Genomic DNA, 23914 nt, shown 5'->3' with positions numbered 1-23914 from the left:
CATTCATCTACTCATGGACACTTGGGCTGCTTCCAAATCTTGGCTATTGTAAATAATGCTACAATGAACATAGGGATGCATATATTCTTTCAGATTTCTTAGGATATATTCCCAGAAGTGGGATCGCTAGGTCAAAGGTAATTTCTATTTTTAAGTTTTTGAGGAAACTCCATACTATTTACTACAGTGGCTGCACCAGCCTGCATTCACACCAGCAGTGCACGAGGGTTCCCTTTCCTCCAGATCCTTGCCAGTACCTGTTTGTTGATTTACTGATGACAGCCATTCTGGCAGGTGTAAAGTGATTTTAATTTGCATCTCTCTGATGATTATGTTTTTGTTTTTTGTTTTGTTTTTTGATCTGCAAAATGGGATCCAGAGTGACTACTCTAACTTCATTGTATGGTGAAGCTAAAAGGAAATAATATATAAAAAAACAATTAAGGTTAAAATAGAGATTATTTTGCTTGAGGCTTATAGCCATTTATCTCCACTGTGTAAATAAGAAAAATAGAGTTCAGAGAGGCAGAGCAAATGCTCAAGGGCCCAAAGCTAATAAGAGCTGGTGCTAGAATCATAAACCTGGATCTAGCCACATATTCCAATTGTCAAGTTCTTTGAGGTTTGCCAATAGTACCTAGATTTAAGATTGTACAAGCAACCAAACTGGTGTTTATGAGTAAGGCCTTGAAATAGCTTCCATCCAAGATATGCCCCCATCCTTGTGGAATTTTATAAACTCTAGCAGAGTCCTTCAAGTGTCTCCATATTATAAGTTGTTGTCTCTTCTGGCTTTCTCTGCACTTAATGAAAACTCTATTTAGCACCTATTGAATTGTAAGTTTACATTTGTGTTCCTGAGATCTAACCATTAGCTCACACACACTCTGAAAGAGAAAGGAAGAGAAAGAAGGAAAAGAAGGGATAAGGGGAGGAGAGAGAAGGAGAATGGATGAAAGGATTCATTGGCCCAACAACAGACTGATGTATGAGAAGCTGCTATGCCAGGTATTTTCACTAATTCAAGTAATCAATTTTGGGTTGGATTCCTTCTCAAAGGCAGAGGCATTTTCTAATTTTGAGTTATCTTAGAACAGAGAAATATATTCTGCTGGTATTTTTAAATTAATGGGGCTTTGTACTATTTGGCATTGCAATTTTAGAACTTTTCCCCTTTCCTTGCTTATTGAAGTTGCCCAGTTGTTTTCTTTTAATAGAGCTCCATTCTTTTTCCTTAGACTGAAATGAAGCACACTTTCGTCAAGTCATTTGATCTACCAGTTAATTTTGGCAAACAAAGACCTGTGAAGCAAGTAACACTATTCTGATCACTTCATACTGGATTGAAATGAGATGGCTGATTAGCACTCTACATCTCCAATCTAGTGGGCTACCTTAACTGCTAAAACTTTTACAGTCAACTTTTTTCATTCCTTAAAAAGCAAACAAACAAACAAAACTTGCCCGATTGCTCATCAATACAGGGAAACTTTGGATAAAGTAAATTAAAGCAATCTACAATAATAAACATTATAACAACCATCAACTGTGAAAACTACTGAATCCAAGCCCAGAAACACATGTTCCCAAAACTAGAAGAGAGACACCTTGTGCTATGAACTCAAGATTAAAAATTCAAGTTTTTGGCTTTGGAGAGAGAAAGAATTTCAAGGCTTTCCAAAGAAAATGCCCTATTCTTATATAACCCTTCTTCTGTATTAAGGGACCACCCTGAAGAATATCCAATGGTTTGAGAAGGTACAAAAAAAACAGACACCTTGAATTGCTTACACAAAGAAATGCAGGTACCGGAAGGCCTGGCATTGTTTTTTAAAGTATGTGTACTTATGATATGACAACACTGGTATGGTCCTTCAAATCCTGTCAGATCCTCCTTAGTTCTTTGCTAGAGCAGCTCTAAACTATCCTCTATACTGAAAGCACGAGTCACTCTGCTTCCTGTAGATAAGTCAAACATCATACACCTACCAAAAAGGAGCAAATGTTTCTTAAGAAGGTTCCAAGTGCACTACAAAAGTAGCTTTTCTTTTTGCTTCGTTACAGGAAGCCTTACTTCAATGTGCATTCCTAAACAAGGTAAAAGAGGTGCTGTGTGTGCATGTTTATTTACACAGACAATGTTTGCCCTGGCTAGTAACCCACATTACTAAACAACTTTCCCTGAAACCAACATTTAGAGAGAGAGCTATGTGAATTATATTAAGGAAAAAGCAAGGTTTTATACAACTTCGAAAAAAAAAAGGGAAACTGGTCATTTAAAAGTAAAATTTCTAATTTAATTTGAGGAAAAAAACACAGCTATTTCCAAACTGTAAAACATATAAAAAAGAATTAACCTTAAGATTTAGAAATCCATAATTGATTATTAGAAACTTTGAATTTGCTAATTAAAAATCTAGTTTCAAATTGTGTAACTGACAAAATTTTGGCCACTTGGAAAATTTTTTTTCCCTATTAACTTTCTCAAGAATAAAAGCTATTATATATATACTGTCCAGAGAAGACCTTATAGTAAAGGTTACTTCCTGTTACAGTCAATAATAGCAATAAAACCCGAATCACTTATTTCAGGTAATATTATCTTAAACAACAGAGTTCAATCCAATCCAAGGACTTTACGGTAACCTGGAGTTTGTCACAGTGAAACTTAGCCTGTACCTATAATTCTTAACTGAAAATGGTATCTAATGGTTTTGAGTTAAGGTAAGTAACCCCTCTCCCTTTTTAAAAGGAATTTCTGGATTTTATTCATCCTCTCTATAATCTGTACTCAGAAACACAATTAGCTTAATCATTACTTGCAAATATGGATGTCATTTTATACACTAAACTTTTACATATACCACTTCCAGTTCGAATACTTCCTCCCAACTCCACTACTCACCAAAGAGGGAAAAGGAAAAGTATCTACTTAAAAAAAAAAAAAAAAAAATCACTAAAATGCCAAGGAATATAGCCAAGGAAACAAAATTAAAGAAAACAAAAAACAGTGGGTTCAAAAATAAAAGGAGCCCAGCTGGCATGGCTCAGTGGTTGAGCGTCGACCTATGAATCAGGAGGTCACAGTTAGATTCCCGGTCAGGGTATATGCTCTGGGTGTGGGCTCCATCCCCATTGTGGGGTGTGCAGGAGACAGCCAGAACAATGATTCTCTCTCATCACTGATGTTTCTATCTCTCTTTTCTTCTCTGAAATCAATAAAAATATATTTAAAAAATAAACATAAAATAAAAGGAGATAAAGGGTCAAGGCAATGGCACTTGACCCTTATGGCACATTTTCTAAATGCAGTCCAAATTTGAAACTAATATTCTTTGCAACATTTCTCTTTCTATATGGTGGGATATTAAAAATGTTTTTGCATTCCTCATTTTAGGAATTTCTAAAAAAAAAGTTTTAACTAGGAAGTAAATTTTTCTGATCATGACAAACTGTTACTGCTAGACCATTAGCTTTAAAGAAGACAAAAACACATAGAACTCATGTAAGACAGAGAGCATCCTTTTATAGCCAGGCATTTAAACTGGTTCAGTCATTTTAAATTGATAGCTTACATTCTCAAACCAGACAGAAGGAGCAGCTCATTCGTCACTTACAGTACTAACTGCAGCTATAGAGTAAACCTGTGTAAATCTACTGGGAAAACACATATGTAAGGTAATACAGATAGCCCTACTGCTTCAGTTTCACTAGAGTTATTCTGAACATTAAAAGAACAAATTGATACTTACCTTCGTGAAGAACGTTCATGTCTTTACTGGATTCTTTTAATACCACATGTAATGTTGGGTATTCAATGATCACTTTGTTCCTCAAATTGTCAAGAAGACTCTTGTGAGGATCCAGTTCATAATATCTTATAATAAAAAAGCAAAACAAGAAAATGCTCTCAATATTAAAATCTACTCATAAATAAAATATATCAGAGTTCCTTACATTAAAAAAATTTTTAACAGTGATAACATTAAACCAGTAGCTATTTCCTTATAATATAGTAAATTTAATATTTAAAAAAAACAGGTAAAAGAGCTATTATGAAGGTTTTAAAGCTAAATCAAAAGCATATTAAATAAATAGACATTAGGAAAGCTCTAGGATAAGTCATTAATTTTTATATCAAGTAAGGAATAAAGACTAACTTTAACATAATATCTACATTTTATGTATCATAAAATTATCTTGGATAAAACAATGACTATCTAAAAATCCCCCCCCCCAAAAAAAACTTAGTTTGAGCCTTAAAGGAAAAACAAACAGCATTCCATGATAAATAATTTCTAGTAATATATATCAGTAAAATAACTGGCTACAAAATACTTTTGTAAAGTGGATTAGAAAACTGTGGTACATCTCTACACAATGGAATTCTACACTGCTGTAAAAGAAGGAATTCTTAGCATTTGCAACAGCATGGATAGAACTAGAGATCATTATGCTAAGCGAAATAAGCCAGTCAGAGAAAGATAAATATCACATGATCTCACTCATTTGTGGAATATAATGAACAGCATAAACTGATGAACATAAATAGAACGAGAGACATAGAAGCATCGAACAGACTGTACAACCTATGAGGGAAGATGGGGGGTGAGGGGGTAAGAGATCAACCAAAGGACTTGTATTCATGCATATGAGCATAACCAATGGACACTGACAGTAGGGGGGTGAAGGCTTGTGCTGGGAGGAGGGGATGGCGGGGGAGAAGTCAATGGGGGAAAAAAGGAGACTCATGTAATACTTTAAACAATAAAGATTTTTTTTTTTAAAAAAAAGTTCATTCCAATGATAGCTTCTAGAAATGTTATTGCCATACAATTAAATACGACCTTCCTTTATTTAAAAAATTTTAAAAACCAGATTTAGTTTTCTGAATGAGGCAAAAACACAAAATTTAAGAAATATGGAGTTTATTAGCCATGGTATATGTATGACATAGCTGTCAAATGTATCACAGGTTATTTGATGCTCATATTCCTCAAGATATGAAATTCTCATGCCATTACTTAAAAAAAATGTGAGTTGATTAAAGATGCATTCCCCTAACATGCTACCTTGCCTGCTTTCTGGAATAGGAGCGAAAGGGGTGGGATTTCAGCTGGCTTACTGGGACTTAGTTGCATATAGGAATGTGCTGGCATGTGAATATCATGTCACGTCAAAGAGGAAACAGTAGAGAACATGTCCACCAATGCAGCACGGAAGTTCTCTTAACTTTTCTTCTCTATCTCCACCAATGATAGATGATATTCACGTACACAACACACATCCCAAGGGATACCCAGCCTGACAGCTGTAACTCCACCTCTTCCCCTCCCGCCCCCAAAAGCATTAATGGAATACAAGCGATCAAGCGTGAAGTTATCACTGGGATACACTTGAATCTGCTGTAGTTTTAAGAGTAAATCCTGCACAAACCTTGCTATTTCTTAACTAGTACAAATTATTTACTTCATAACCTGCAGCTGACTGAGACATGTAGCACACTTACTAAGAACTCCTGGTATAGTGATTTCTTTGTTCTAAGTTTGTCCCATGTCATAGTTATCAAATGAGAGAAAACAAAAGTACTTAACAAAGTAGAATGCAAAGGCAAGCCCACTGTAAAAACTGATTTCTTTTTAAGAAGTAGATGACAAGTGAGAGAACAAATGTAAAACCAAAACTTGACTTATGTTTGCCTGACCACAAACCTCACCCCTGAGATCAAGTTCTTCATTTTAGAATCAGAATTTTTTTTTTTGTTAAAACTCAAAATGCAAAATACTCAGTTTTCCTAAACCAGCCACCCTAGTGCCCATAGGCCACAGAACACATACATTCTTTTCCCTGTGTAATGTATTACAGATGTGCTTATGATACTTTAAAAGTGGTTCCAGCATACAAGGATTAAATGTTTCACATCTTTTAAACATTATTTCCCTTTGAAATATGTAGCATTTTTTTAAAAGTTAGCAGTAATTATACAAAAGAAAATGAGATTGAATTAGACATCAAAGTATAACATGAACTTATAAAATAAAATACAAAATGGATATAACTACATTTTTAAGAGAAAATAACACTTGAATTCTCAAGTAGACACTTTTCAAACAGTATCCTATAAACACTTGCAGTAACTTATCTTCTGTGCATTTTAACGGAATCATCAGGCTTCTATTAAAAGACATTTCCCAAATAAGGGAATGTTTTCCACTTATTTCAATTTTTGGTAAATAATTTTCTGTGTATACCTACTCTCTTAGGTATTTTATTTCTTTCCACAATATTAAATATTCAGTAGAGTTCTACAGATTTCCAAAGCTGGAGCAATTAAAAAAAAAAAAGGATTTCTTCAAAAGCCACATGGTAATCAGAGCCTAATATTATTGCTGATACAGTATCAAATAGTTCCCAGCATAGGAACCTTTAGATACTTAAAAACTACCATGTAATAATCTACATATTACTTCAATCTTAAAGCTATAATGATTACACTTGCTCATTTATTTTTTAAAATTTGGTGCCTATTTTATTTGCCAACCAGGCACTGCAGAAAGCATTTAGGATGCAAATATTTATGAGAATTTATAATGAATGATTTTTAAAATATTTTATTCAAATGCAATGGAAATCTGGTATGTTGTGTGTTTTTTATTAGAACCAATGAATTTTATTAAATGTTAACTCTAAAATGTTGCAAACTTCTAATCATGGTAATATTGCTATCGATTGTCAGTAAGCTTGCAGGCCTCAGCTTTCCGGTCTGTTAATTAAAGAGGTCAGACTGTACTAGATAATCTTTTAGCTGAAATTCTGAGTTTCTTTGATTTTTCTGCTACTAGTGGTTATTCTTAGTCTACTAAAGCAATTTTTAATTGGTGTGCTGCAAGAATCTTTAAAACAAGCAATACCTATTTAGTCAGGGGCATTACCACTTTTCCCTTATACTGTCAAATAAAAAAAATGACAGTATGGTGATTACCAGAGGGAAAAGGGGGTGGGGAGAGGTAGAAGAGAGTAAAAGGGGGAAAAACGGTGATGGAAGGAAATGTGACTTTGGGTGGTGAACACACAATACAATATACAACATGACATATTGTAGAATTGTATCCCCGAAACTCATGTAATTTTATTAACCAATGTCTTCGCAATAAATTCAATAAAAAAACAATAGTCAACACAACAACAGCTGTCCAGTGTGAATGAATCAAAATTATGCCTACGTTTTATTGTCAGATTGGCAGAAAATAATGTATTTTTTGGCGTGCTGCAGAATTTTAGTATTTAGTTTATGTGTACCATGCATGAGATGAAAAAGGTTGAAAATCGCTGACTTATGCCATGAACACTGTTTTACATTCATATTTACTTAACAACACCTCCTTTTAGAAACTAGCTTAGGACAAAGTCATTGAACTTCTTTAGTAACAAAGAATGCCACTTATTACATAAGCATCAAAATAGATATTTGCCATTTTATGCATTTTACATTTTAAATGCAGCCTTGCAACTTTTAGTACAACCTTCAAACCATTATTATTATTTTTTAAATCATCTATACTGTTAAAAGTATTTCAGATATCCCCCCTCCATTGACCTTCTCCTGCCCAATCCTGCCCCTTCCCCACGCCTTCACTGCACTATTGTCTATGTCCATGAGTTATGGCATCTATGATAAGTTCTTTGGTCAATCTCTTCCCGCCCCGCTCCGCACCCCTTTTTCCTCTGAGACTCCTCATTCTGTTGCATGCTTCCTATCCTGTTTACTTCCAAGAGAGTAAAAAGCACTTTGAATGTTTGTTTCCATTATCTTGAGGCAAATTGTACAGTGCAACTTGGCACTGCCTAAAACATTTAGACTTTAGCTTCTTTGCCAGCCATTAAGTCAGTGAATCCTAAGAGACAGCTGTATCTTTTTTAAATTTTTCAAAAACTCTGGTGTTCCCATTAGTAGAATGGCTCTGCTACCATAAGACAAACTACTTAAGTTTGGAAGAATTAAGATACCAACATTTGTCTTTTCTTTTACCCTTAGGGACGCTCTCAGACATTTCCTCTTGTTATTTCACTTGCTTTCCCTCACAGGCTTGCTGGCTGACCCTGCTCCAGGCGGCTTCACAGGGGCATTTGAAGGGCAGCATGGCTCAGTAGGCTAAACAGGTGTTACAGTGATTGACATTATATAAATAAAAGTTGTCTCGATATTTAAGGGTATGTTTTTAATCTTGGCTGTGTTACTAACTTTCAAAGAAACGGGCCACGTTCCTGAAGTTCTTTCTCTGCACTTTATTAGCAAATTAGGGGGTTTTAAAAAACTTCTCATAACTCAAAAGGAGACAGAGAATTAAAAGAAAAAAATGAGTCACAAGCCACTTTATTTTGCATCTGATCACTGACACTCAACCTCTTGTATCCCCTAAAATATACTGGAACTAAGTCTGAATATTCTACAACTTTAACAATATACTAGCAGTACCTAGGTTACAGATTATTTTCCACCATAAAATAAGATCACTGATGAGGTGAACACCAAGATCCCTCCAGCTCTAAAATTCTGCAAGTTTTGGATATGTATCTGCCAAAGGTAGCACTTAACCTATATTCTTCATAGTCACATTTATTTCTCAATATAGGGTTCTGGGTTAAAAGTGCAACTAACTGATTCCAAATGTAAAAAGTTGAATCTTCAGCTATTTAAAAAACATAAATCAGTTTATTGTTATTTGGTTTTAAAAGTATAGCTCATTCTGGCAGAAGGGAAATCAGTAAGGGACCATTTGATGACTAGAAGACATTAGCATCAACCTAGAAAATCTCCATGCACATGAAAGAAATATGTAGAGAGGGTACTAAATATTTGTGTCATCTCAGAGAGGACATGTCCAGTGATGGAATGGGTTTCATGTGTGGGATTCTGCTTGAATCAGTTTTATAATAAGAATTATGAACTTAGTTCTAGGGAAAAAAGCTCAGCTAGTTGGCATAGCTGGGTAAGTATTTGCAGGACAGATGCAAGCACAACTTAAGTTTCAGTGGCTGTATGCTTGAGAATCTAACATCATGTTGAGAGTTAAAATATATTTCCCAAATTTTTAGAAAACTTTCATTTTATATTTCACATAATTCCCTTAACCAGTAAATGAAATATACATTTGAAACAAGAGCATCACTAAGTAAACTGTAGATTTATAACCTGCTAAAAATTTGACCATCACATCACTTTGGATCTATCCTTCAGTAAATTTATCCACTCTACTTATGTTCTTAATAATTTGTAATCATATACATTAATTGTGTGTGTGTGTGTGTGTGTGTGTGTGTGTGTGTGTGTGTGTGTATATATATATATATATGATTACAAACTATTAAGCAACATAAGTAGAGTGGATAAATTTACTGAAGGATAGATCCAAAGTGGCGTGATGGTCAAATATAAATATACTAGAGGCCCAGTGCATGATTAAATCATGCACGTGTAGGGTCCCCTAGGTCTAACCTGCCATCCAGGCCATATCCACTGCCCCGAAAAGCCTAGCACGCTCCGCAGACACTGCTAGCAGCCTGCTCCCCGCTTTTGATGGCAGGGGGTCTGCTGGTGCTGGAGCGGACACACAGCTTTCCGCTTTCGATCACAGGGGAGCTGGCTGTCTGTCTGCTGGTGCTGGAGCGGACAGACAGCCAGCTTCCCCGCTTTGGCTTTCGATCGCGGGGGAGCTGGCTGTCTGTCCGCTGGTGCTGGAGCGGACAGACAGCCAGCTCCCCGCTTTCGCTCCCCACTTTTTTTTTTTTAAATATATTTTATTGATTTTTTACAGAGAGGAAGAGAGAGGGATAGAGAGTTAGAAACATCGATGAGAGAGAAACATCGATCAGCTGCCTCCTGCACACCCCCCACTGGGGATGAGCCCGCAACCAAGGTACATGCCCTTGACCGGAATCGAACCTGGGACCCTTCAGTCCGCAGGCCGACGCTCTATCCACTGAGCCAAACCGGTTTCGGCTCGCTCCCCACTTTTGATGGTCCGCAGTAGGACATGGGCTCGCTGCCCCAGAGGCCCCTTCTGTGCTGCAGCACAGCCATGGCGCAGACACTGAGCTTGCGCAGCCGCTGGCGACGCGAGCTCAGCATCCCACCAGCCCAATCGGCCACCTCGGCCATGCCGAGTCCCGCCCCCTGCGCCTCCCGCTGGCCCAATCGTGGGCATAGCGGAGTGATGGTAATTTACATATTACCCTTTTATTATGTAGGATACACACACACACACAAACACACACACACAGATACACATACACATACATACATACACACACACACACTAGAGGCTCGATGCATGAAATTCTTGCACTCCAGGGGATCCCTCAGCGCAGCCTGCGCCTTCTTGCAGCCCGGGAGCCCTTGGACATCCTTAGTGCTGCTGTGGGGGTGGCAGAAGATCCCGCCACCACCACTGCGCTCACCAGCTGTGAGCCCAGCTCAGGGTTTTTGGCTGAGCGGCGCTCCCCCTGTGTGAGGGCACTGACCACCAGGGGGCAGCTCCTGCACTGAGTGTCTGCCCCCTGGAGGTCAGTGCACATCATAGTGACCAGTCGTTCTGCTGTTCGGTAGATTTGCATATTAGCCTTTTATTATATAGGACTAGAGGCCTGGTGCACAAAATTCGTGCATGGGGGTGGGGTGGGGTCCCCTCAGCCCAGCCTGCAACCTCCAATCCAGGACATCCCTCTCACAATTCTGGACCACTGGCTCCTAATCGTTCATCTGCCTGCCTGCCTGGTCACCCCTAACTACCCCCCCTGCCGGCCTGATCGCCCATCAGTGCCTCTGTGTGCCTGTCTGATTGCTCCTAACTGCCCCCACCCTGCTGGCCAGGTCACCCCCAACTGCCCCCTCCCTGCTGGCCTGGTTGCTCCTAACTGCCCCACCCACCAGCCTGGTCACCCCCAACTCCCCCCCCACCCCACTGGCCTAGCCGCCCCTCACTGTCCCCCTTGCCAACCTAATCGCCTCCAACTGTGCCCCCCTGCCATCCTGGTCGCCCCCAACTGCACCCCCCCTGCCAGCCTGATCACCCCTAACTGCCCCCCCGCCAGCCTAGTCACCTCTTATTGCCCCCTCCCGCTGGCCTGGTTGCCCCTACCCGCCCCCCCCCCCGCCGGCCTGGTCTCCCCTCACGCAGCCCCCCCGCCCCAGCCTGGTCACCCCACACAGCCTGCTGTTCAGTCATTTGGTTGTCTCTCACTAACCCCCCTGCCAGCCTGGTCACCTCATGCAGCCTGCTTGTTCAGTCGTTTGGTCGTCCCTCTCTAACCCCCCTGCTGGCCTGGTAGCAGGCAGCCATCTTGTGAGGGTGTGACGGTCAATTTGTATATCACCTCTTTATTATATAGGAGGATACTCTTCATATGGAATAATGACATGATTACTTGAAATTTCTGGGTGATTCAGATATTTCATTTTAGTCAAAGAATGTCAACCTCCTCCCCAACCAGACCTCTCACTGTAGTTTATTATAAATACCAAAATTATGAATTCTATGTGTATTCCTATATCCACTGTCTGCTCAGTCTTATAAACATCTAGCTTATTCCTGACTACCTTGTGTACAGGGCAGGGGAGCAAAAATAGGTTTACTGTTGTTTGTATGGGAAATAATAAACTAATTAATAAATAATAATGCAAGAATAAACTGTTCCATGTACTCACAACTGTAAACCTAGTTTTCCCCATGTTGTATATACTTGCTTCCTAGAAAGCCTCACCTTTTCACCTCTAGTGAATACCTAGTACTTTACCATTGTATTCCCAGTGTTTAGAACAGTGTTTGATAAGTAGTAGATCTCAGTAAATGTGTGTTGAGTGACAAATAAGCAAACAGTTGAATAAAGGAACTCAGAAGATCTGCTTTATAGTCCCAACCCTGCATCTCCATGAGTGATCCTGAGTAAGATACTTAACTTCTCAGAGTTTGAATGTCTTCACCTGGAAGACAAAAAAGACTGGAGTAGTTCTTGCTAACTCTAAAATAATATTCTATGATGTAGTTGACTCATGAACTATTTGACTAACTTTTAAGCAAAAGCTTCTCTGAGGGACCTAATCATATTTTGAAAGTGACACTTCCTAATAAAGATAAAAGATCTAAGAGTCTGTACAGATCAGAATTTTGTATTCAATTTAGCACCAAAGGAGACATATTATGTTAACAGGACTAAGGCTAATTAAAATCCCCTATGTTAATTAGGAGAAAATCTATGGAGGAAGAGGGATTTTAAGAACCAATAAATGAGGGGGGAGCTAGAGTTAGCAAATGAAGTGCCTAGATATTTAAGGCATTGTGCAGCCTGTAAGAATGTTTGGAGGTGGATAAGGCACAAGAGAGAATGCTTACTGAGTTTCTACTTAGCTTTTAGATTTCTTTTGGGAAACTTGTCCCAATGAAAACATGGTAGCTGATTATTTGACGGTCATCCCCAACAAATGGGTTTATTTCTATAAACTACCATTACCTAGCAGACTACCTATACATGATAGACCCAAATAAATATTTGAGGAATTAATTGATGAATAAATGCCAGGCACTGTGTTTATAGCATTTTCAAATGTATTAATTTTAATGAAGTACAAAATATATCTCTACAAGATAGGGATCTGGCTCTAAGAAATTGACTTACCCAAAGAAACCAAATTACAGTAAAGTTACAAAGCCAGGATTTTTACTCAGGTCTGTTTGTCTACAAAGTTTATGCTTTTTCTTCTATTAACTAGTTTCATCATAAATCATGAACGTAATTCCTGAAAAGTATGTCATTTCCCTGCTAGAGATCCTAAATTACCAAGTATAAAATCTTATTACTGATACTAGTTTGGCAAGTTACACTTTAGAAATATTTTCACCTGTTACATTTACTCTTTACAAACTAGCTGATGAATAGTTATCCTTTCCATCACACTGATGAGGAAAACTGAGTACCCTTGAGGAGTCACAGCTCCATAAGGACCAAGTGATAAGATTGGAACCCAGGCCTTCTGGATTTAAAAGTAATTGAGCTTACAGTGAGGATAAGAAAAGACTGAACAAGGGGCATCTAGAACAAGTAAGAGCCTTATAAGGCCCTCTGTAAGGCGTTTTTTAAAATGTATAGCTGGTCACTATTTTATCACATTCCAAAGCTTTCATATCATGAATAGACTAGGATTCTTTACCAGTGCAGCTCAGCTGAGCTTTCTGAATGGAGGCATATGTCTGTACTAACAACTCATGACTAGTGCCCCATGTCAAACATGTATGGTCCTCGTCTACATGGATACATTAAAGTGCCAAAACAAAGTGCAGCAAACTGCTAATTCAATTATTGTATTTTTAAATATGAAAACTAAAAGACACAGCAATGGATGTGGTGTGATGAGATCTAGACATCTGGAGCTTAAGGTTTAATGAGATATGTAAGTGAAGAAAGCTTCAAACCAGGATTTGGAGCTGGGAAGAAAGGTTGAAAATACATCTAGATTTAGGAGTTATTTGTACAGAAATGACAGTTGACAATCTTAAATAAACAAGCTCCTGAAACTTCATAGTCTTCCAATATCCCACTTATGTCAAAAGAAATGAAAAACTAACATGATTGGGTACCTGCACCCTTGTGGTTAGTGCCTGTCTGAAGCACAGCTAATCCTATATAACAAAGAGGTAATATGCAAATTAACCCTCACGCCCTCACAAGATGGCTGACTACAACCAGGCTGGCAGGGGGGTTAGTGAGGGACGACCAAACGACTGAACAAGCAGGCTGCGTGGGGTGACCAGGCCGGCAGGGGGGTCAGTGAGGGACGACCAAAGGACCAAACAGCAGGCTGCGTGGGGTGACTAGGCCAGCGGGAGGGCCGTGAGGTGCGATCAGGCCGGCAGCAGGGGGCAGTTGGGGGCGACCAGGCTGGCAGGGGGGGGGGGGCAGTAAGAGGCAACCAGGCTGGTGGGGGGGTGCAGTTGGGGGCGACCAGGCTGGCAGGGGGGGGGCAGTAAGAGGCAACCAGGCTGGTGGGGGGGTGCAGTTGGGGGCAATCAGGCCGGCAGGGGGGGCAGTTGGAGGTGATTAGGCTGGCAGGGGAGGCAGTGAGGGGCGATTAGGCCAGCGGAGGGGGGACAGTAAGGGGTGACCAGGTCGGTGGGGGAGCAGTTAGGAGTGACCAGGCCAGCAGGGAGGGGGCAGTTGGGGGCAACCTGGCTGGCAGGGGAGGCAGTGAGGGACGACTAGGCTGGCGGGGGGGGGGGCAATTAGGGGCGACCAGGCCAGCAGGGGGGGCAGTTGGGGGTGATTAGGCTGGCAGTGGGGGGGCAGTGAGGGGCAACTAGGCCAGCAGAGGGGGGGGTAGTTAGGGGCGACCAGGCTGGCAGCTGCGGGCAGTAAGAGGAGAACAGGCCAGCAGGGGGGCAGTTGGGGGTGACCAGGCCGGAAGTGGGGGGCAGTGAGAGGTGACCAGGCCGGCAGAGGAGGATAGTTAGTGGTGACCAGGCAGGCAAGTAGGTGAGCGATTAGGAGCCAGCAGTCCAGGATTGTGAGAGGGATGTCCGACTGCCGGGGATCAGGCCTAAACCGGCAGTTGGAAATCCCCCCAAGGGGTCCTGGATTTGGAGAGGGTGCAGGTTAGGCTGAGGGGACACCGCATTGCATGAAGTCCATGCACTGGGCCTCTAGTCCTATATAATAAAAGGCTAATATGCAAATCAACCGAACAGAGGAACGACCTGTTGCTATGATGTGTACTGACCACCATGGGGCAGACGCTCAATGCAGGAACTGCCCCCTGGTGGTCAGTGGGCTCCCACAGGGGGAGCGCTGCTCAGCCAGAAGCTGGGCTCACGGCTGGTGAGCACAGGGGGGTGGTGGGAGCCTCTCCTGCCTCTGTGGCAGATGGACATCCCTTGAGGGCTCCTGGACTATGAGAGGGTGCAGGCCGGGCTGAGGGACCCCCCGCACTGCCAAGTACACGAATCTCATGCACCAGGCCTCTAGTCTACACTAATAAGAGAAACATGCAAATTAACCATCACTCTGCTACGCCAAGCCACGCCCACCAGCCAATCAAGAGCGAGTAAGCAAATTAACCCAACCAAGATGGCAGCCAACCACGGAGCTGGAGCAAGCAGGAGGCTTGTGTTACCCCAGCAATGGAGGAAGCCAAGCTTCCCGTCCGCTCTAGCCGGCCCTGGTCTCCGCTCAAGGCTACAAAGTTTCAATTACAGAAGATAAATAAATCCCAACAAAAATGGCGGTGGCCACGGAGCTGGAGAGAGCAGGAGGCTTGGGTTACCCCCGGCGATGGAGGAAGCCAAGCTTCCTGGCTGGCCCTGGCCTCTGCTCAAGGCTACAAAGTTTCAATTATAGAAGTTAAATAAATCCTAGATACTTGCTTCCAGCCGGCCCTGGCCTCCGCTCAAGGAGGCGCTGAAAAAAAAAAAAAAGAAAAAGAAAAAAAGGAGGGGCTGGGACCTCGGGTCGCCGGGGGATGATCAGGCCAGGATGGTACGGAAGGGGCTGTTGGGAGTAAGCAGGCCATCAGTGGTGGTCAGTTGGAGGTGATCAGGACAGCGGGGGGTGGGGGGGCAGTTTGGAGTGAGCAGGCCAGCAGGGGGGCAGTTGGGGGTGATCAGGCTGGCGGGGGGGCATTTGGGGGCGAGCAGGCCAGCAGGCAGAGTGGTTAGGGGCAATCAGGCAGGCAGGTGAGCGGCTGGAGCCAGCAGTCCCGGATTGTGAGAGGGATGTCCGACTGCCGGTTTAGGCCCAATCCCTGTAAACCGGCAGTAGGACATCCTTCGAGAGGTCCCAGTTTGGAGAGGGTGCAGGCCGGGATGAGGAACAACGCCCCCATGCACAAATTTCGTGCACCGGGCCTCTAGTATTGAATATAAGAGTATGCATGTTGCAGAAATGTAGAAAATTACTTTTTTTTTTTTTAAAAAAAGTAATACATAATATAGTCAACTGCTAGCCATATAGAACTTTTTGTCTTAAACCTATTTCTTCCTTTTACTAAGGAAGTAATCTGTAAGATTAAAACAAAAACTTATATTCAGAGTCAATTCAATAAGATGTTGACTTGAATGCTGCACTTCATAATACATAATACATATTTACTGAGAATGATATGCTTGCTATGTGCCAAGCAATGGGCTCAGTAGCTGACAGGCATTGTGTCAGAGTAATTTTCACAACAATGCAGTATCATTTCTATCTTGATCCAACTTTCAGATAGGAAAATAGAAGCTTAGTAACTTTCCAAGGTCTGTATCAAATTTATAACATTATTTTGACTTCATAGAGAATCTACTTTGATATAGGTTTTTGAATAAAAGCAAAAAGATTATTTCAAATGTCACATAATTTGGGTTAGGTTTGAGAGACAGTGATTTAATAAATTTAATATTTGTAATCCTGAATCTTTTGCTCTACAAAGTCTAGTCTTGAATTTTTAAAAATAAGGCCTACTTTTCCACAGATTATATATTCTGAAGAAATAATATTACTATTTCTTACTGGAGTGATATAATCTCACTCTAAAGGAATCCTAATAATAATAAAGTATTAGTATGGAAAGGCCATTCTTTTTTAAAATAATGTTTCTGAAAATGATGCTACTTCTACTTGAAACTCAGCATACACTAAACCTGCCCAGAAAACAGGCCAATCTCTCAGATAACAGGTCCATGCCAGAAACCTCAGTCTCCTAGGCTACATGTCTGTTTTCTGTAGCCTATTCATTCTTGTATAAACTCCAATTTTTATTTACATGTGTGGAAAATTAAATATGCTTAATTAACACGTTAAGCGCCCAGCCTGTTTTGTCTTCCGGAAGGAAAGTATAGTGTCAGTCACCGGTGACTGACAGGGCGCTTAATGTGTTAATGGCTTCTGAGTAAATTTGAAAAAGAAAAAAAAAAATCATCCCACTAAAGCTTAAACCACATCCTTATCAAAACTAGGACTTTATACAAATATCAAAGCAGCAAAGTAAACATAAAGAATAGAAAATGTACCTAAGCTTCTTTATGAAAATAAACTATTCCATTAATAAGTAAAATTATAACAGAGACCTAAAATTTAGTAGATTTGGAAAATTACAACTGCAAGGGCAGTAGGAAAGCTGGGGGTATTCTAAGCTCATCAGTCACTAATAACTTCAGTGAGCAGCAGAACAATGCCACCTCTGATAGTGCCCTGCATTCCTAATGAAGGCTTTTCTGCTTCAAACCATTTATTTACATTCTGAGAATAGAAAGCTGGTAAGAAATGATGTGGCAAGAGAGCAAATGTGGCCTTGCTAACATAAGCGCCTTATGTAAATTCTCCTCCCCTGGGAATGTGAGCCCCACAGAGGCAGGAATGATTTTCTTACTGATATCACCCTAATGTCTAGGACAGTAGCTGCACAATAGTAGATACTCACTGTTTGCCAAATGAATAAAAGATTTTACTTAAGAAGCCATATTAGCTTTTATAAAAAGACACAAATTCAAATTCTGTGTTTTCTGGAAAGAAAAGTCCCAAATAGACCAACAACAAATTTTTTAGGGTTAAACATATATTCATGATCACCTAAATCTAAAAACTATAAGTTGTGTATGGCACAGCTAAATCCTGGGAAACATTTAAGATTGCTCTAACTGATCAGGTATAACATGAGACAATTGTTATAAACCCTCAAAAAACGGAAAACACAACCAGTGGAAATTGACAACATCAAGCATTTGGTAAAAGACTTTACTCTGAAGTTACTGGAACACTCTAAATCATAAGATACATTTAAGGTCAGACAGCCACAAGACAACTACTTATTTTTGCCTTCTAAGCACTTTTTAGGAAATAATAAAATCTTATTTAGCATGCTTATCTTAAATTAGAAACCTTACATTTTATAACCTATAATAACCTTACTCAGATATTCTCTTGAATGTACTTTTTCTTTAACAGTATAACTGTAAGTATACAGTCAAATGTAAATGCTCATCCTAGTCTATCCTATGAATGTACTAGAGGCCTGGTGCACAAAATTTGTGTGTGCATGTGTGTGTGTGTGGGGGGGAAGGGCAGGGAGTCCCTCAGGCTGGCCTGCACCCTCTCGTAATCCAGGACCCCTTGGGGGATGTCGGGCCTAAACCGGCAGTCAGACATCCCTCTCGCAATCCAGAACACTGCATGCACCAGTGACCATACTTTTCATACAGGTGAAAGGCATCTTGCTGTTGTATGGGCAGCTACATTTTTTTGCCCTGATTATAAAAAGTAGTACATAACATGATCCTTCTGAGGCAGTAGTACCATTTTCCCTATCTTATGGGTGGAAAAACTGAAGCAGAGAGATGTTAAGTAATTGGCTTTGTCACACAGTTATAAGTGTCAGAATCAAGGCTGACCACAAAATGTGCAAGCCAGAGTCCATGCATGTCATCGCTGCATCATCCTGTTTTTTCAGAGTAGCCTTGCCAGGTTTTAATTTTTAAATTAAGAGACTGTTCCCAATATATAGGGTGAGGTCCCTAGGCCTGGCCAGAGATCAGTGCCATCTGTGGGGGGACCAGTGGGCAGGGAGATCGGAGGGCCCCTGCTGGCACCCGCCTTGGCTGGTGGCCTGGTGCCACCCGCTGGCCAGCCCCACCCCCCAATCACTGCTGCTGGTCGCCTCCCTCTGGGGGGGAGGGGGAGAGACGGTCCTGAATTGAGCGTCTGCCCCCTGGTGGTCAGCACATGTAATAGAGACCAGCCATTCCACCAGTCGTTCTGCTATTCGGTCGATTTGCATATTACAGTTTTATTATATAGGATTACAGACAGTCCTCGGGTTACTTCGGACTCAATGTACGTCGTTTCGTGGTTAGGTCTCCATCTCCCATTTATTTATTAAAAAAAAAAAGCTCTGTCATTTCAACGTATGTACATATGTGCTTTATGTTTTTTATTATTTATTTACCACAAGTAAAGGTCAGGAATTGTTATCTTTCTTTTAAATTTTTTTTTACTGTTTCACTTCATTACTGCTGTATATGTGCTTCATGTGAGTGACGTAGGTGCTTATGTAGGTGGATTCCGACTTACGGCGAAAATTGTGTTACGCTGTACTGTAGGAACGAATCTCCGACGTAACCCATAGTACTGTAAATACTATGGTTTTAAAAATAGTTACTTAAAAAATAAAATATTTCTAAGTGTACTCCCATAATACCTAATTTCATTATTCATGACTAGAGGCCCAATGCATGACATTCATGCACTGGGCGGGGGGGGCACGAGAGAGGGAGAGAGGAGGTTCCTCAGCCCAGCCTGTGCCCTCTTGCAGTCTGGTACCCCTCAGGGGATGTCCGACTGCCAGCTTAGGGGAGTGGACATCCCCCAAGGGTTACTTAGCGCTGCCACAGAGATGGGAGAGGCTCCCCCACCACTGCTGGGCTTGTCAACTGTGAGCCTGGCTTCTGGCTGAGCGGCGTTCCCCTCGTTGAGCGTCTGCCCCCTGGTGGTCACTATGCATCACAGCAACCAGTCGTTCCACTGTTCGGTCAATTTGCATATTAGGGTTTTATTATATAGGATTAGAAAATACTTATAATACTGGGAAGTTTTGTAGAAATTAGGATAATTATATCTTGAAGATGACTTAACCGGAAATGTAGGTCCATCTTAGGACAAAAGCTACCTCAATAGGAGTTTCTGACATTATTACAGCCTTAAAGTGATGCCACCACTACTCCAAGTTAAATAAGGTGGGCCCTCGCTAACAGAATCAAAGAGGGTAAACCTGAACCCCCCAAAAAGGACTCCAAGTTAAATAAATGGGCTCAGTGGACACAGCATGGACCTGAGGACTGAAGGGTCCCAAGTTTGATTCTGGCCAAGGGCACGGACCTCGGTTGCAGGCTCCTCCCCGTCTCAGGTGGTCAGACGTGTGGAGGAGGCAACCAATCGATGTGTTTTTCTCACATCAATATTTCTCTCTGTCTTTCCCTCTTTCTAAAAATCAATGGAAAAATATCCTTGGGTGAGGATTAAAAAAAAAAAAAAAGGTGGAATTTTTAAATCCCAAATTTTTGGACATAGGTTGTAACTGTCTGCTGCCTCTTCTTTGGTGGGCAGCAATGAGTTCAAGTAAACAACTCAAATGGGGAAATCTGAAGAAAAGTTTTCTACACAGATAAGGTAAAGTCAAAGTACTTCTCAGGTATTCCTTAAAGTTAACATCACCCACCTTTTACTTTATTAACCTATTATTTCTTCCTTTTTGGGGATAAAGATTAACCGAAAGCCCAACTTTTGTCCTGCCTGGGTTCCTAAAGAAGGAAGATTATAAAGTAAAAGAAAATAAAAGACCTAAGGAAAATGAAGAAGAGAAGTTGAGTGCCTAGAATTAGGTCATGTGACCTTCATTTCAGTGTCCTTTTTGGGGGATTCAGGTTTACCCTCTTTGACTCTGTTAAAATAAACTATACTGATCTACTGGCATTCTCCTGTGTTCTGGTATCTCCTGTGTTCTGACTTCTTTCTATGCAACTGCATGAAATGGTTTTCCCAACCATTTCCCCCTGGATCATGTCATGCATTTCTGTCACATTCCTAGAAAACCCTGGTCTGCTAGGACAAGCTGAGATCTCCATCCCCTTTGCCTCTTCAAGAATTTACAATACATATTTCCAAGTTAAAAATGAATGCTATCTGGGCCCAAACAGTCTGTCCTATAGTATAAACTTTAAAATAGTATCTTACATTTAAAACAGGAACAACTACCAGGTTGTCAGGCAAAGACTGGAAAACAAGTTATTTCCATGGCCTAGAGAAGTTGAGATGAGACAACTATCCAAAAAGTAATTTCACTTTTAACAAAAACCCTCAGGTAAGTGTTCTCTTAGAGGCTTATGAGACTGAAGCCACAATATATTCATCAAGTATGCACCAAAGTATGAAAAATGAATAACATTTACATAAATTATTTAGATAAAATATGGTGCATGTTAAGAAAGGAACTAAATTTGGAAAAGGAAACATATAATAAAAAATGAAAAAAATTAACTAATGACTGACCAGAGGTAAATTCTAAGGGAGAAATACAAATTATTTCGTTTAGACATGAGTTATATGGAATCCGCTTTAGGAGTTTACTAAACAAAATGGAAAATATGCACCTTTTACATCAGTATTTCTCCTTAATTATGTTTGATTACCAATTTCAGAAATAATCGATTTTGGCTAGCATGGATGTTGTAACTCTGGATAACTATCTTTGCAGAAGCCACAGAACTTTCTACCCTCTTATCTGGGGCTCCAAATCTTTTAGGGGAAGGAGCAGAGTTAAAGGATGAATTGCATTCTTAGCTATAATGTCTTACAATGTTATAGGTAGACTTTTGTAAGAATTCATTTATCTGTAGTAGTTAATAGTAGTAGTTATATTAGTAAAAGCATACACTTACCATGTGCTAAATGAATTATTTTAGTCCCTCATGACAATCTTATAATTATTATTATCATCCCCATGTTACACATGGGAAAACTAAGGCAAGTGAGGTTATATAACTTACTTACTAACATAATTGGCAGCAGGCAGAGCTAGGATTTACACATAGCTCTGCTTTCACAGCTTGGACTCTCAAACCTCTAAGCCAAGCCATACCAGCAAATCAAATTGTAGACAAGGCCAATCATACCTAGTCTGAATTGCATCTAGCAGTTTTGTTAATTAAACAATGAAAAACGGGGGAAAAGCATTAGGAGTCTTAAATGACCAGTGTTTTGCAATTCAGTAGCCAACACATAGCCAGCACTTAAGCAGATTGCAGGGACCCTCGGAGATCATTTAGTGTAGTGAACTTCATTCCATTTAAGAAGGAACAGAGCCCAGTGATGTTGAGAACTTCACCAAATCATTCAGTTTGTTAGAACCTATCTCCCTTCACATTTCTATGCAGTGTTCTTTCCACTGCAATGTATGCAGTAATCAGCTGGTCACAAGAATTTCTGCATTTCCAAAAACAATTTGAACACTAGAACACTGGAGCTGGAACTGGAACTCTGTTGAAGAGATTATTTCTTGAAATAAGTTAAAATGCAACTTAGAAATCTTTTAGTTGCATATGATGTTATTTTAAAATATTCCAACCCGGGTGATTTTTCAACCAAATTTATCCTATAAGGGAGATTATTTAAAAAATTTAATTTGAAAGCCATTTTTAAAGCCTAGGCTTTATTAATAGCCATATAATTAGTATAATAATTAGCTACTTAATTATATTGCAGAATTATAAAATAATTAAATAAATGGAGGGAAGCAATTTTACCTTACTAAATTTTGCTGCATATTTTCGACCTTCATTAAAATTTGGACCCCAGTCCGAGAGCGAATGTAGGCTTTCAATCTGAAATAAAAATATCATATTAAAATGGCAATTTTTAATATATTTCAAACTAGTGTCATGGAAGAACATTTATGAATAGCTAACAATTCTTAAAATTTATCTATACAAGCATAGAGAAAAGGTTAAATGTATTTTCTAACCAAGGATCTGAATTTTTAAAAAGTACCTTTCTCACCCTGGCTGGTGTTGCTCAGTAGTTAGAGTTGGTCCATGCACCAAAGGGTTGTGGGTTAGATTCCGGGTCAGGGACACATTACCTGGGTTGCAGGTTTGAATCCCAGTCCTAGTTGGGGTGCAGTGTGTGCGGAAGTCAACCAATCAAACTGTTACTTTTCTCTCTCTCTCCCCCCCCCTCCTCCCCCCACTCCCCACTACCTTCCACTCTCTCTGAAAAGAAAAAAAAAAATAAATGGAAAAAATATCCTGAGGTGAGGATTAACAACAACAATAAAATTACCTTTTTTTCCTTTCTGTATAATTAAAAAACTTAAATTAAAAATAACTATTTCAGTAATTAATCTTGCTATTTAACTTTTTTAATGTATGCAATTAAGTGGCAGGTATTTTGTGTTATTGCCAGATATATGAACAATAATAACAACTGGATTCTCAGTAATTAGAATAAAACTCAACTATTATGCCTGTCCCAAGACACTCTTTGATATGTGACATGGATCTGATTCAGTCTTGTGCTCTACCTTTTATCAAAAGTGTATGATGAAATTTAACTAAAACTGAATCAGACATTTCAGAATCCACTCAGTATAAATTTTAAACACCAAGTTACTCTGGAGCCAAACCAAGCATTCATATCCAAGCAGGTTCCATCTGGTGAAAAGAAAGTCAACTGGGTTCCTGCCTAGGAACACTAATAACAAGCATTCTAATAATAGTTCCCTTTTTAGAGCACTGCCTACTATGGGCTAAGCCTTGTAGTAGGAGCTTAAATATGCTGTTTTTAAGCTTCATAAGAATCCTATCTAGTAGATTATCATCAATCTCATATTAATAATAGAAAAAAATTAAGGCCCAGAAGTGAAGTAACTTACCTCTGATCACATAGCTAATAAGGAATTGAGCTAGTTATTCTAACCAGACCTTCATTACTGATTCTTTCCACTATGCCATGTTAATTATTTTTGTCCATGCTGTATTTTTGGACAGGAGACAGAGTATATCTTACTTAGTTTTATGAAGACTTGGCTGAAACAGGATTTCCTGTCTGTAACAGTTACTTGGAAACTCCTAATTTTCAGTTTTGGGTTCAACCTGAAAGGCATTTTGGTTTAAGGGTTAAGAGTGTAGACACTGACTCCAGACTGCCTGGGTTTGAATCCAGTTTTCCTGTGCTTATTAGCTACATGAAGTCACTTAACCTCTTTATGGCTCGGTTTCCCCTTCTGTGAAATGGCTATGTAATACCAGTAATCTACCTTAATGGGTTATTGTGAGGATTAAATGAATTAATATATTTATCATTATCTGCTTCAAAGAGTCTGGAAAACAGTACAGAGTAAGTA

General features: G+C 40.0%; 1 protein-coding gene across 2 annotated transcripts in view; it reads right to left on the bottom strand.

The window, feature by feature from the left end:
- ZNHIT6 (zinc finger HIT-type containing 6) overlaps positions 1 to 23914 on the bottom strand; it is a 64070-nt gene that overhangs the window by 4797 nt on the left and 35359 nt on the right. For both annotated transcript variants that reach the window (XR_013813765.1, XM_079776452.1), the window contains exons 8-9: positions 22317 to 22394; positions 3753 to 3877 (exon numbers count right to left, since the gene is read on the bottom strand). Coding sequence is in view for 1 of the 2 variants with exons in the window: in XM_079776452.1 (XP_079632578.1) it covers positions 3753 to 3877; positions 22317 to 22394 (203 nt within the window). In the remaining variant the exon portion in view is untranslated. The remainder of the gene's footprint in view (positions 1 to 3752; positions 3878 to 22316; positions 22395 to 23914) is intronic.

This window comes from Cnephaeus nilssonii (genome assembly GCF_951640355.1).
Source record: "Cnephaeus nilssonii genome assembly, chromosome: 7".
NCBI lineage: Eukaryota > Metazoa > Chordata > Mammalia > Chiroptera > Vespertilionidae > Cnephaeus > Cnephaeus nilssonii.
The sequence above is the reverse complement of the archived record's forward strand: the minus strand, read 5'-3'. Positions and strand labels throughout refer to the sequence as shown.